General features: G+C 31.0%; 1 protein-coding gene across 1 annotated transcript; it reads right to left on the bottom strand.

Moving 5' to 3' along the window:
- Window positions 1-318: 318 nt before the first annotated feature.
- On the bottom strand, window positions 319-14,728 carry LOC139501529 (uncharacterized). The gene is made up of 2 exons (XM_071290643.1): window positions 12,049-14,728; window positions 319-3,072 (listed from the first exon to the last, which is right to left on the bottom strand). The coding sequence occupies exons 1-2, from the start codon at window positions 12,114-12,116 to the stop codon at window positions 2,355-2,357; spliced, it is 786 nt and encodes a 261-aa protein (XP_071146744.1). The 5' UTR covers window positions 12,117-14,728; the 3' UTR covers window positions 319-2,354.
- Between the last annotated feature and the right edge of the window lie 680 nt (window positions 14,729-15,408).

Below are 15,408 nucleotides of genomic sequence, written 5' to 3'. Positions count from 1 at the left end.
ATATTTAGTAAATTTTGTGGACTTTTTTCTTTATAGATATTTAATTAATTTTGTGGACTTTCTTTTTTTAGTAAATTTTGTGGACTTTTTTCATTATAGATATTTAGTAAATTTTGTGGACTTCTTTCATTATAGATATTTAGTAAATTTTGTGGACTTTTTTCTTTTAAAGATATTTAGTAAATTTTGTGGACTTTTTTCTGTATAGATATTTAGTAATTTGTGGACTTCTTTCATTAAAGATATTTAGTAAATTTTGTGGACTTTTTTCTTTTAGAGATATTAAGTAAATTTTGTGGACTTTTTTTTTAAGAGATATTTAGTAAATTTAGTGGTCTTTTTTCTTTATAGATATTTAGTAAATTTTGTGGACTTTCTTTTTTTAGTAAATTTTGTGGACTTCTTTCATTATAGATATTTAGTAAATTTTGTGGACTTTTTTCTTTTGGAGATATTTAGTAAATTTAGTGGTCTTTTTTCTTTATAGATATTTAGTAAATTTTGTGGACTTTTTTCTTTATAGATATTTAGTAAATTTTGTGAACTTTTTTCTTTATAGATATTTGGTAAATTTTGTGGACTTCTTTCATTATAGATATTTAGTTAATTATGTCGACTTTTTTCTTTTAGAAATATTTAGTAAATTTTGTGGACTTTTTTCTTTCGAGATATTTAGTAAATTTTGTTGACTTTTTTTCTTTTAATAGATATTTATATATTTAGTAAATTTTGTCGACATTTTTCTTTATAGATATTTTGTAAATTTTGTTGACGAATTTCAAACTATAAACACGGAACAAATTGTATAGATCCCTATCTTTGTTGAAGACTATGTTGACCTAAAGACGCCTTGTTTTTGTTGTTTGTTTAGTACCCCTCATTGATTTATATATACCAAATATATTCTTTAATTTATCAGAAGCTGCCAAATTCAGATACAGAAACCTTATTTAATGTTTTATTAAATTTTAAAAGAGTGGTCAAGGGTAAAATGAACAAATGTGAAATTTTTGGGATGTTTAATAGGAAATAAGTGATATTTTCATTTTTTGTTTTACTTCTGATCTGGTACTTTTTTATAAATGCTCTCAATGAATAATGAAACAGAATTAGTGGTAATTTTATCCTTTCATTCAGAAGTGAAAATTGCAGAAAAATATTCCCTTTATTTAAACTATGAAATTTATGTAGGGGACTTAATGTTCATTTTCTTTCTAAAGAGCGGTGACAATTTAAATGTTTTAACGGAGTCAAAGGAAATATTTTGTATTTTTCATCAAAATTTTCTGGTCTTACCTGTTCGTCCGTTCCTCTATCTGTCTGTTCGTTTGTTTCTCTGTCACACTTCGGGTTAAAAGTTACTCTGGTATTAGATGCAACTTTTTAATTTTAAATTTTAACAGGATGTGGCTATGTATTAACTAAACGGGGGCTAATCTTTGGCAAGCGTTTTACTGCCGGTCAAATGAAGACCAAGGGATGACCATATTTCTGTACCCCAGTCAACCCTTGGGGAAGGGACCTATTTTTGTTCTTATTTGTGAAAATAAGTACACATATTTAAAGCTGTTTAGCAGGAATATGCTTCTTACATATGCTTGTTGCTTTTAAGCAATTAATCATATCTGTGATCCTGCTAACAGATATAATCATTCTGTAAAAGTAAACATTGACCTTGACCTAACATTGCATATCTTTGACCTTATATATAACCATTCTTACAAATAGTTTGATCTTAACTCTATAGTAGACCTCTACCCTATAAAGGAGTAATGACCATTCTTTTCTTGTCAATGTTGACCTGAACTTTTAACCTCTAACTTATGACCAAACTTTAAACGAAAATGTTGACCTGAAATGATTGGATATCTATACTGATTGACCTTGACCTGACTGATAATTATGGTGATCCATTTTGACAGTTTAACATGTGTTGGATAAAAAGAACAGTCACGTTACAAAAACACAGACACACACTCTTTATAAATTTCCAAGTAAAGTAAATTAAACATTAAAAACTTTCATTTAAATTACAACAAAATATTTTCTTAAAACCTTTAATGATTAAATAGCCAAAATTATAAAAAAAAATCTTTTAAAGTTTGAAGAAATTGTGTTACTTAGCAAAGAATGAAAATCTTTCAAAAATAAACGGAATGACCATAAATCAAAACAAAAAGTTCAAGTTTCAAAAATTAACTTTTCCAAACATTTTTTTTTAAACTAAAACAAAAATTTATACTTTTCCAAACTTTTTTTTTAAACTAAAGCAAAAATTTATACTTTTCCAATTTTCCTTTTTTTTAAGAAAATATACAAAATGTATATGTATTTACCAAAAATTAACCAAAAAATTAGACAGCTGAGACAGTTTGGTATGAAGTAACAAGGCAGCCTAGCACTCTAGCCACCTGTCTCCACCCAACAAACCACCCAGCTGCCTCAGGGACAGGAGCAACCTCAACCACTGGAGCAGGGATTACCTCCCAGTCCAAAGGAACACCTACATCATTACCTATAACAACATACGGTGTGACTGGAGTGGCTGGAACCTCAACCTCTTCAGGACCATACCAGACAGTCTCTTCAGCATGGTTGGTTGTTGCATCCTCATCCACTACCTCCTTGAACAAAACAGTCTCCTCCTCTGTTGGCAGGAAAGACACTGTCTTCTCCAGGAACCAGTCGGCTGGTTCCTCCACCGTTGTGTCCATACCACACAGCAGAGACAGCTCGATGACCTCTTCTTCCTCCAGAGTTGACTCCAGAACCTCCTCGCCAGCTATCTCAACCTCAACCATATCATCCTCGTCATCAGCTATTTGAATAGCTGCTTCAGGAACCATGACGGAGAATAATTGTGCCCGAGGTACAATAACTGCTTCGAAATGTTCAGGTTGATCATTTCTTGGCAGCTCAGGAGACGCAACTGGGAGAAGTACTGGTTCTGGCTCCAACCCTAAAAGACGACGAGAGCATCGTGGTGCCTCTAGTCGTGGAGCCACATATCCATATGGCATACCAACTCGTTGAAGACGCCTGTTCATCTGGTTGTCCACGTAGGTCCTCACACTGAAATATAATATATTGAATATAATACATATTCTGCTTTCCCACTTTTTTTATCATAACAATCACATGTCAAATTGATTATGAAACAAGGTCATTGTGATACTGTTAATTCAGAAATTATTGCATCTATATATAATAGTGATTTTTTTAGAAAGTACCAAATTATTCATTTTAAAAAAAATATCACAAATTCTGAATTTACAGTGACAAAGAAAATAAATAGAAATTGTTCACTCAGAAAATAAGAATTCATAGTTCAAGGCGCAAGTAAGGTATAGGCCTTTTTCAAATTTTCATGCATGTTTTTTTAAAGCATCAACATTTAAAAAACAGGCAAAAAAAGCGTACACCAAAGCGTCTTGATTGGTTAAGAGTCCTAAACAATTGGAATTCAACCGATGATGTGACTTTATTTTTACTTTGGTGTACAAGCAATTAGATTACCCATAGTTCTTTAGATTCTGAAAAGGCGAATTAAAAACAGAGCTAAGAGTTCCACATACTAAATATCAGAGTCAGAAAGGTAAATTGGATGTTTTGTCAATATACGAGTTATATTGTCTTCTATCTAATATTAACAAGTTTTAATTCAAGTTTGTGGCAAGTCCCAATTTGTCTTACTTGTGATGTCATGAATACACTTGTACCACATGTGGAGCAGGATCTGCTTACCCTTCCGGCGCACCTGAGATCACCCCTAGTTTTTGGTGGGGTTTGTGTTGCTTATTCTTTGGTTTTCTATGTTGTGTCATGTGTACTATTGTTTGTCTTTTTCATTTTTAGCCATGGCGTTGTCAGTTTATTTTCGATTTATGAGTTTGACTGTTTCTCTGGTATCTTTCTTCCCTTTTTTGTACATAAATTTTTACAAAATTGGTATATTTCATTAATCTGGTAATTGATTTAGCTATATTTATGAACCATCAAGTGTGATATATTTATCCACTAGAGGCAGTTAAATTATCAATTTAAAATGCGAGGCTCGCCCGAGCGTTTTTAATATTTAAAATTTAACTGTCAAGAGTTGATAAATATGGTATAACACAAGATTTAGTGGTGGAATCAGTTTCTCTAGGGATTTTTATGCTATAATGGAAGCAAACTTAATTATTCCTTTTTCTGCATTGATCTGTAAAAGATGTGATCTTTCTATACAACATCATCAGACGCCTTTTTTAATAAAGTCACAATAAGAAATTCAGAGGAAAGCAAGAAAATGTGACGTCATAATTGAAATTTGACCAATGAATAGCTGAGATCAAATGAACCACATGTTGATTAAATAAAAATAATCAACAGATTAGGAAAACGATAAATCAGCGTAGAATTAGAGAAATATAAATATATATATGTGCTTTATTATGACAATTTATATTGTAGTTTAAAATTTTAGCCATTTTGAAATGGCATCAAACATCCTGCTTTCCCTGTCTGTACCCAAAATGAGAATTATAACCTCATATAAGTGATTTAGTGTTCCATTGTTTTAGGCTATATAAGTTGTCATAATAAATTAATTTGGTGTAAGTGAAAAGATCACCTTAAAGGTTTAAATTCCAGTTTATAAGGCATATTCTGAACTGTGTCAATTATTTAGGAACATTTCTGCAAATAGTCTTTCACAAGACAGCTGGAGTATTTTTTTTTTTGTATTTTTTTTTACATATTTATGTTTTTTTGCAAACGCAATTATTCATTTATATTTTAGTACACAGCTGTATCCTGTATTTGTTTGGAAAGAATATTCATGTTAATTCTATTTCCAGTTTTGCCCACTGGCCAGAATATTTCTTTCTCAAATACTTCCAACCCACACTGCACCTTAAAAAATCTTTAATCCTGTGATTGTCATTGTTTTTAATTCATAATGTTACTGTCTTAATCAGGCTATTCAACAAAAGTGTTTCATATTTTGTCATCTTGGACTTTCAGATATAACACTTCAGCATAGGATTTTGTTGTTTTTTGAAGGTTATATGTAAAAAGAGATCTCCTATTAATAGTCCTTATTCTAAGGTGTTAATATTTGTATTAATGACAATCATACCATTTATATCTAGATAATATAAAGAATGTCTGTTTTGTCAACATTTGACATTTTAATTTTCCAAGTTATGGTACAATGTACACAATTTTTTCCATCTTTCAAGAACCATAACTCAATTTTTCAATCTTTCAAGAATCAGATCCATATAAGTGATCAATATAAGTGAAAATCATGAATATCAAAGTTGACCATCATTTTGTCATCAGTAACAACATATTAAAATTTAATAAGCATGGGTTGAATGGTCCATGAGTAAATGCAGACACAACCAGAAACACGATTTTTTTAATATTTCAAGAACTGTAACTCCTGATCGATAAAAGCAAAAATCCTCATTATACTACTTGACCTCCATTTTGTCATCAGTAACACCATATATAAATTTGAAAAGCTTTGCTTGAACAGTGTTAATGAGTAAATACATGACACGATTGGAAACACATTTTTCAATCTTTCAAGAACCATAACTTCTAAAACAGGAAAAGTCAAAATCATCATTATTGAACTAAATGACCTCAATTTGGTTGTCAGTAACAACATATTATTAATAAAAGCTTTGGTTGAACAGTTCATGAGTAAGTGCACGGACAACATTTGGCGGCTGCCGGCCTGACCAACCCCCATACATTCCCAAATCAATAACCAACATTTTATAAAATTCTATGAAGGATATTAATGTCTAATTAATTTTAATCAAAGACTTTAAATGTAAACTACAAATAAATGAAGAATTTGTCCATGAGACTTAGATGATATAACATTATAAAGGGACATTACTCAAGAATGGTAAAATTTGTTAGAACCCCTTCTTTTTTGGGGACGATCAATGCATTTGAATGGGAGCATATAGTTGGAACCCGCCCCCCTTTTACAATCCCCCCTCCTTATACTCATAAACAAGCTTCTGTCCATGTTTGGTACAAATCTAGGATAGTTTAAGAAAGTTTTTTTAATGTTAAAGTCATATGAAACGAGAGACAAGATGAAAAATAATATTATTCCAATTCTTGAACCAATGCATATACATGATAAACTTAGTCTTTTGTGCACGATTTTATCATTTTTTAGCGCATAAATTTCGTACAATCGTCAATTTTTTTCCGTTCAGTCAGTGTTGTTGTGAAAATATGGCAGGTAACTAAAGTTCGTGTTGTGAAGCCGCAGTTTCACGATTGACACCCGTTTGTCAACAATCAACAAACAAGAGGCTCTCAAGAGCCTGAATCGCTCACCTGAATTTTTTTGGTTTAATCTCATATCAATGATTATTTTGGCTTTTCAATTTATTTAAATGTTCTTTGAATTGTCCTATTTTCTTCAAAAGCAAAAAAAAAATCATTTTCTCCTATGTTCTATGTTAGCCATAGGAGCTATGTTTCTTGACATACAAGGAAATGAAATATAAAATTTATACTAGATACTCTGAAACTCTAAAACTCATTTAGCCTAAGTTTGGCTGAAATTGATACAGCAGTTTCAAAGGAGAAGATTTTTTAAAGTAAGTCAACATGATGAACAAATTGTGAAAAAAGTCTTTAAAGGGCAATAACTCCTTAAGAGGTCAATTGACAATTTTGGTCAAATTGACTTATTTGTAGATCTTACTTTGCTTAACATTTTTGCTATTAACAGTTTATCTGTATCTATAACAAGAGGCTCTCAAGAGCCTGAATCGCTCACCTGAATTTTTTTGGTTTAATCTCTCATCAATGATTATTTTGGCTTTTCAATTTATTTAAATGTTCTTTGAATCGTCCTATTTTCTTCAAAAGCAAAAAAAAATCATTTTCTCCTATGTTCTATTTTAGCCATAGGAGCTATGTTTCTTGACATACAAGGAAATGAAATATAAAATTTATACTAGATACTCTGAAACTCTGAAACTCATTTAGCATAAGTTTTGCTGAAATTGATACAGTAGTTTCAGAGGAGAAGATTTTTTAAAGTTAGCAAATATGATGAACAAATTGTGAAAAATTGTCATTAAAGGACAATAACCCCTTAAGGGGTCAATTGACAATTTTGGTCAAATTAACTTATTTGTAGATCTTACTTTGCTGATCTTTTTTGCTGTTTACAGTTTATCTTTATCTATAATAATATTCAAGATAATGACCAAAAACTGCAAAATTTCCTTAAAATTACCAATTAAGTGGCAGCAACCCAACAATGGTTTGTTTGATTCATCTGAAAATTTCAGGGCTGATAGATCTTGACCTAATGAACATTTTTACTCCATGTCAGATTTGCTCTAAATGCTTTCGTTTTTGAGATATAAGCCAAAAACTGCCCTTGACCCCTATGTTCTATTTTAAGTAACGGCGGCCATGTTTTTTGACGGATCAAAAATCAAAGCACACACTTTGTGCAGGATAATCTAAGGAACAATCATGCTAAGTTTTAACCAAATCCATTCAGTAGTTTCAGAGGAGAAGATTTTTTAAAGTTAGCAAATATGATGAACAAATTGTGAAAAATTGTCATTAAAGGACAATAACCCCTTAAGGGGTCAATTGACAATTTTGGTCATATTAACTTATTTGTAGATCTTACTTTGCTGATCTTTTTTGCTGTTTACAGTTTATCTTTATCTATAATAATATTCAAGATAATGACCAAAAACTGCAAAATTTCCTTAAAATTACCAATTAAGTGGCAGCAACCCAACAATGGTTTGTTTGATTCATCTGAAAATTTCAGGGCTGATAGATCTTGACCTAATGAACATTTTTACCCCATGTCAGATTTGCTCTAAATGCTTTCGTTTTTGAGATATAAGCCAAAAACTGCATTTGACCCCTATGTTCTATTTTAAGTAACGGCGGCCATGTTTTTTGACGTATCAAAAATTGAAGCGCACATTTTGTGCAGGATATACTAAGGAACAATCATGTTAAGTTTTAACCAAATCCATTCAGTAGTTTCAGAGGAGAAGATGTTTGAAAAATTGTTAACGACGACAGACGACGACGACGACGACGACGACGACGACGTCGACGACGACGGACGCCAAGTGATGAGAAAAGCTCACATGGCCTTTTAGGCCAGGTGAGCTAATAATATTCAAGATAATGACCAAAAACTGCAAAATTTCCTTAAAATTACCAATTAAGTGGCAGCAACCCAACAATGGTTTGTTTGATTCATCTGAAAATTTCATGGCTGATAGATCTTGACCTAATGAACATTTTTACCCCCATGTCAGATTTGCTCTAAATGCTTTCGTTTTTGAGATATAAGCCAAAAACTGCATTTGACCCCTATGTTCTATTTTAAGTAACGGCGGCCATGTTTTTTGACGGATCAAAAATCGAAGCACACACTTTGTGCAGGATAATCTAAGGAACAATCATGCTAAGTTTCATCCAAATCCATTCAGCAGTTTCAGAGAAGAAGATTTTTTAAAGTTAGCAAGTATGATGAACAAATTGTGAAAAATTGTCATTAAAGGACAATAACCCCTTAAGGGGTCAATTGACAATTTTGGTCAGATTAACTTATTTGTAGATCTTACTTTGCTGATCATTTTTGCTGTTTACAGTTTATCTTTATCTATAATAATATTCAAGATAATGACCAAAAACTGCAAAATTTCCTTAAAATTACCAATTAAGTGGCAGCAACCCAACAATGGTTTGTTTGATTCATCTGAAAATTTCATGGCTGATAGATCTTGACCTAATGAACATTTTTACCCCATGTCAGATTTGCTCTAAATGCTTTTGTTTTTGAGATATAAGCCAAAAACTGCATTTGACCCCTATGTTCTATTTTAAGTAACGGCGGCCATGTTTTTTGACGGATCAAAAATCGAAGCACACACTTTGTGTAGGATACTCTAAGGAACAATCATGCTAAGTTTCATTCAAATCCATTCCGTAGTTTCAGAGGAGAAGATGTTTGAAAAATTGTTAACGACGACAGACGACGACGGACGCCAAGTGATGAGAAAAGCTCACATGGCCTTTTAGGCCAGGTGAGCTAAAAAGCATGGGTATTGAGCACATGTTTAACATGTACAATCATATAATAGCTTATTTCAGTGACAGATCCATTGCTTATTGCGATCACTAGATTTTTACGAGCAGGTTCAAGCTAAGGTCACTTTGCATAAGGAAAATATTTCCGGCAAATGGCAAGCTATTAAAACTAAAGGCTCTCAGGAGACTGTGTCGTTCACCTGATTCTACTTGGGATTTTGAAATAATATGGAAAAATGGAAAAATTGTAACAGAAACTTATAATGATGTTTGAGGCCAAATTTGGTTTAATATTGCTTTGTTTGCATTCATACCATTCAGACATTTGTATGTTTTTTCCATAGGGTCCTATGTTTAACTAAGTCCCCTGCTGGCGGCCCTCTTGGATAATGGATCGGCTACGAAGTAACAAAACTTGGTCAGCATCTCATAAAGAACATTCATGTCATGTTTGGTTTCATTCCATTCAGTAGTCCTCTAAAAGAAGATATTTGTATGTATTTCCCATGGGGTCCTTTGTTAAACTAAGTCCCCCGCTGGCGGCCATCTTGGATGATGGATCGGTTTCAAAGTAACAACACATGGTTAGCCCCTCATAAGGAACATTCATGCCATATTTGGTGCCATTCCATTGAGCGGTTATCTAGAAGAAGTTCAAAATGTGAAAAGTTAACAATGACGACGGACCACACGACAGATGCCAAGTGATGAGAAAAGCTCACTTGGCCCTTCGGACAATAGTCCTAAGTTGACTAAATGCAGAAATGATGCTCAATAGCTAATGGATACATTTAAAATACAACTGGCATATATTAGGATCATAATGGTGCTACATGTATGTGGAAAATGTTTTATCAGTTTTCATGAGCTAAACTAGCAGCCATTTATCCATACAATGGCTTCCAGTTTGATGATTGTAAAAATTAGCTGGCATAATGGGGAGATAATTTTGACGAATTCGAATACCGACTGTCCACTTTTGTACTTTAATATTAAATCCTTTTTAGAAGACAAAAGTTGTCACAATTTTATGCAGTTCTTTCTGAGCTTTTTATATACATGTACATGTACTGTGTATACATGGGTCATGAATTTCTGAGCTTTTTATATACATGTACATGTACTGTGTATACATGGGTCATGAAGTTAGCCGATTTTGAAAACTAATTATTGACTTTAATAAGTCATTATATTTCCATGTCAGATATTATTTGTTTAACATTGACAAGTGTAAGGAGATAATAACACATGAAAGATTCAAACTTTTATATTGGTTTACAAGTCGTAAAATTAGCCAATGCTGTTAAATTATCCACTTGAATAGATCCATGACAACTTTTTTATTTCGGTCCACTCTATTTTGTTTAAAATTAAATGAATTGTTGAAGCAATATTTTGTTTAAAGGGGAGACAAAAAATGAAACTTGCAAATTAAGTCCCCTTTATTTTTTAGTCCTTAAGCAAAATAACAAATTTATGTCTGAAATTCCTTTAAATCTTTTAAAACAATTTGTTAAACATTTGATTTTTTTCCACTTTAACTGTGGAATTGTAACCTATATTTCTCCTTAAAATAAAATCTACAAAGAAAGAAGTTTGATAGTGAAAACATGTTAAAACCTTTTTTTCTCTCTCACTCAATACTGTTGACATATATTAATCATAAATGCTTTTTTTGATGGGGTTGGGTGAATTTGTCAGAAGTTCAGAAGTCTTAACAATTGTAAAATAGATTTATTAATTTTGAGGTGGATTTTTTTCATAAACACCCAATCATGTACATATTTTAAAAACATCCAAGAGTGTCTAAAGTGTGGAAATGGGTAATATAAGTTGCAACAACTTGTTTCCCAATCAAATGTAAGTAAATATGTTTAAACTTAAAACTAAGAAAAGAGCACTTTTTAAAATAACACAAAAAAAAAGAACATTAGATAGCCTAATCCGAAATAATAATTTTTTTTGTTCACTTTGAGTCTAGGTCCCGTGATAATCTTGACTGGATTTGATTTCTAACAACTGTTATATACCAACACTTTTTAATTAAGGTGAAACTGAGATGAAAAAAGAAATGAATTCATGTAAACTTTCTTATACAGTGGTATATGTCTTGGCAATTATCAATATGCAGTGCCCACACTTTTTATATGTTTATGAATCTTATATATGTTTTAAAAACTTTAACTGTAGACTGCATGTACATATGTAATGTTAACTTGATGAAAAACGAAGTCCATTTATAAGTAAAATACAAATAAACAGGTACAAAATTTTAACAAAATTTCCTTCTAGATAATAGCTTTTGATCATAAACAAGCTTCTGTTCAAGTTTGGTACAAATCCAAAATAGTATAAGAAAGTTATTAAAATTTTAATAACTTTAACCACAGAGTGAATGCGTTGTTTCCTGGCATAAAATCTAAGTCCATTTATAAGTAAAATAGGGAAAAAATGGTATTTTGTTTTTATAAAATTTACATCTGGATACTATCTTATGATCATAAACAAGCTTCTGTCCAAGTTTGGTTGAAATCCAGTATAGTTTATAAAAACTACTAAAGTTTTAAAAACTTTAAAACACAGAAATTAAACTGAGAATGACCATGGGTGCAAAATACCAATATAAGTTTTGTGTGTTTCTGTAGGGAGTTTATTTTTGCACCCTTGAACTATGTATCAAGAGACCGTATGGGCTTTGCTCATTGTTGAAGGCCGTACGGTTACCTATATAGTTGTTAATGTGTGTCATTTTGGTCTTTTGTGGATAGTTGTCTCATTGGCAATCATACCACATCTTCTTTTTTATATATTACATACAATGTAGCACCATTTCATCTTTTTCACAAGAATGTGCAATAATCTACTGGTCAGTACCACTTTTTGCTTGTTTACTAATTCATTGAGGTTACATTTTTCTATGAAAAGAGATTGTAAAATAATATAACTTACTGTGGAGCAACTGGAGGTAGGCCGTTTCCTAAAACTACTACTAAGTCGTTTACTGCGTTCATGGCCATGTCTTTATGTTATTCGCTATGTATTCTCTATATGTGGGCTGAAAACAAAAATTGAAACCAATGGTGAAAATTTGTTCATGAAAAAATACAATCTAAAAAATATATGAAACAATCCTTAAATCTAACCACTTATTGTTAAGTTTTTACTTTTTTTATAACAAATTTAAACACGCACCTTTAAAAAGTTGATAAAAATATGAATTTTCTCAACCCAAAAAAGATAATTAATTAATCAACAAAAAAAAAGAAACCTATAAAAATATGTATTCAAATAATTGACCCAAGTCTACATATCTACTGAAATGACTGTTAAATAAAATTTTAAAACTATTTAATTACCAATTTAATGACCAAAAATTAGAAAATTCATTGTTTTTGTAAACAATTGCAGATTGTTATAAATATTAAAATTTGAACGTACAAATTTCAAAATTATCAATTTTTACTATTTCTGTTTTTATTTTCAAGCACAAAATAAAGAATTTAATTAAAAAATTATCCCTAATTATTTATATTTATTTTTAGAAATTTTTGCATAAGATATTCCTCCTCCTAAAACTGATGCATTTGATGAACATGTAGTCCAAGGACAGACAACACTATATAAAAAGTACATCAGCTACCATTCACCAGTATGCTGCTTCATTTGTTAAAAAGTCATGGTCACTGAGGAGGGTGGACTCAACTCAACAACTGCATGATAGATACATATATGTATATAATGTTTTTTCTGTATGATGTATTGTAAAATTATTATGTTGATTTATGTATGCCTTCAACCCATATGGGTAAAAATGTACATATATAATTACATTAGATGTATGTTTCATTATAATACTTTGTTATGATTGGCGTAAACTGCACATCACATGTTATTCCTTTAGCAATTGCATTACTCAATAAAACTTTTCATTCATGATAACACGTGGTCCCACAATAAAGTGCATAGGTGAATTAAGTAAAACAATTATAAAATTTGTGTTTTCATGATCATAGCTAAAAATTGTAATTATAAGTATTGAATGCTTCTTTTTGTAACTTCAGAGGGTTGTAAAAGTGTTGAACATGCACACATTTTTAGAATTTTTATGATTAGCGCGGAAACAGATTATACTTCGGTCAAAGCTTTAACACCCCAATGAAGTTACAAAAAGAAGCCTTCAATTCTTAAATATTGTAGTTTGTCAGTAATCTCCAAACTTTCTACAACAGCTTGAAACATCTCCAGCCAGTAGTATTTGCATTTTGGTATAAATATTCATTACTACAAATGATTATAAACACAGCAAAAATTAGATGCATTTAACACTGTAAAATAGAAGGTGTTTTGCTTGTATGTACATGTATATTACATTTAACTGTGTTTTAAAGAGGTTTGTTTTGCATAGATTTAAGTTTGTTATGTATTGATTTAATATTTCTGTGAATTTGCCATTATTTTGTCTGATCATCTTCGACTTGTGGTCAGTGATTTTGCATATAATTTGTCAAGTCTCTCTTTGGCTAGTGGTCAGTGACTTTGCATATAATTTGTCAAGTCTCTATTCGGCTAGTGGTTGGTGATTTTGACATTATTTTGTCCCTCTTCGACTTATTGAGTTTTAATTCTCCCTTTATCTTCAACCTAATTTGTTTTACGATCATGACAGTTATCTCATATATATCTCTCAACAATTTTATATAGGTGTATATTTCATTTTTTTTTAAGGAATTCTTTGTACAAAATCTGAATATGCTCAATATTTGATCAGTCCTAAAGAAAAACTTATCAAATAATATATTTTAATCATTGCTGAGGGTTGTGAAGCCAGAAATTATAGAAAAATATTTATCTCCAAATTGCATTTTTCAATCTTTAATTGCACAAAACAAATTAAAAGTAAACTAAGGCAGCAACCATTTGATTTTCTGGGGGGCTATGGATTTTTTTGGAAAAAAAAGTTTATTTCCAGTTTTGGAGAAAAAAATAATTTGTTGTTGACCCGAGAAAAAAAAATTGTTTGTTTCGCCCTTAGCTGCCACTATATGTAATGCTATAATTGAAAGAAAAAAATTGTTGTCGACTTGTCGCCAAAAAAATAGATTAGGCGAAAAACAAAGTTTGTCCAGAAAAAAAATCCATAGCCCCCCCAGAAAATCAAATGGTTGCTGCCTAACTGTTCATTAAATTTTGAAAATTAATAAAAAAAATTGCATAAAAATAAGTTTCACAACTCTCAGTAAAATTTTAAATACCAGAGGAGGGAAACAAAAAGACAGGTCTTGAGCAACATAAGTGTTGCTTGAGATAAAAATTTAGCAAATTTGTGCCAAATTGTTACATGTATTAAGCATCAAAATATTTTGACTGCATACTTTGCTTTTCCTTGTTATTTTTGTGTTTTTCCATTATTGATTTTCATACAAAAAAAATCCTCTGTATGGTATTTAAAACAATATAGAGCTATACTCATGAAATGATCAAGTTGTCAGCAGTCCAAAATCATGAAGATGTCCACATCTCTGTAGTTGCATCTTTTAACAAAACATGGACACATCAACCATATTCTGGTTCATTTTTGAATCTACATCAGTTTTACGAACATAAAAAGCAACAACAGAAAATAAACATGTTATCACTTTAATTACCTATTTTAATTTGCAAAGATTTCCGGCGCGAAATCTCTTTTATACCCCGAGATCACATGACCAAAAATTTGAGTTTTGGACCGTAAAGTGTATACTTCACAATATAAATACACAATTAACAGAGTTCAAATTCGGAATCCCCTTAAAAAAATTAAAAAAACAATCATGATAAATAAAAATAATAATCAAAATGTTAATTTCAACCTGTTAGCGGATAAAAAGAAATGGGTTGCCTGAATCGCCAATGACCTTGAACTTTGTTTGATAACTCAGAAACTGCATAATATAATCCGATTTTCTAGTTCCCTGCTTTGAAAGGATCGGAGTAACCATAAGAAATTGACTGACTCTTATTACTTATTTCTTTTTTAAATGCTTGAAAGATTCAAGAACGATAATCATAATCTAATCAGTATAGTAAAGAACATAACATCAGAAAGACCCCCCCCCAAAAAAAAAACAACCAAAAAAAAAACACAAAAAAAACAAAAACAAAAAACTTAGTTTTGACAAGAATACGAGTAAGATCTTTCTAATAATTAATTTTTCAAGTTAGCGGTATTATTTGTTATAATAATGCACATTTTTGTTTTGTTTGGAATTAATTATTTCTTTGGTGTTTGGAGGCGGGCTTGGTAATGTTGCTGTCTCTTTCCATTTTGGA

Source organism: Mytilus edulis, chromosome 13 (assembly GCF_963676685.1).
Source record: "Mytilus edulis chromosome 13, xbMytEdul2.2, whole genome shotgun sequence".
NCBI lineage: Eukaryota > Metazoa > Mollusca > Bivalvia > Mytilida > Mytilidae > Mytilus > Mytilus edulis.
Note: the sequence above shows the minus strand (reverse complement) of the source record. Positions and strands in the feature narration are given on the sequence as shown.

Bases quoted from the DNA above. Each gene is read 5' to 3' on its own strand.
- LOC139501529 (XM_071290643.1), bottom strand. From the start codon at position 12,116: ATGGCCATGAACGCAGTAAACGACTTAGTAGTAGTTTTAGGAAACGGC. The intron at 3,073-12,048 runs GTAAGTTATATT...ATTATATTTCAG, and splicing joins CTACCTCCAGTTGCTCCACA to TGTGAGGACCTACGTGGACA.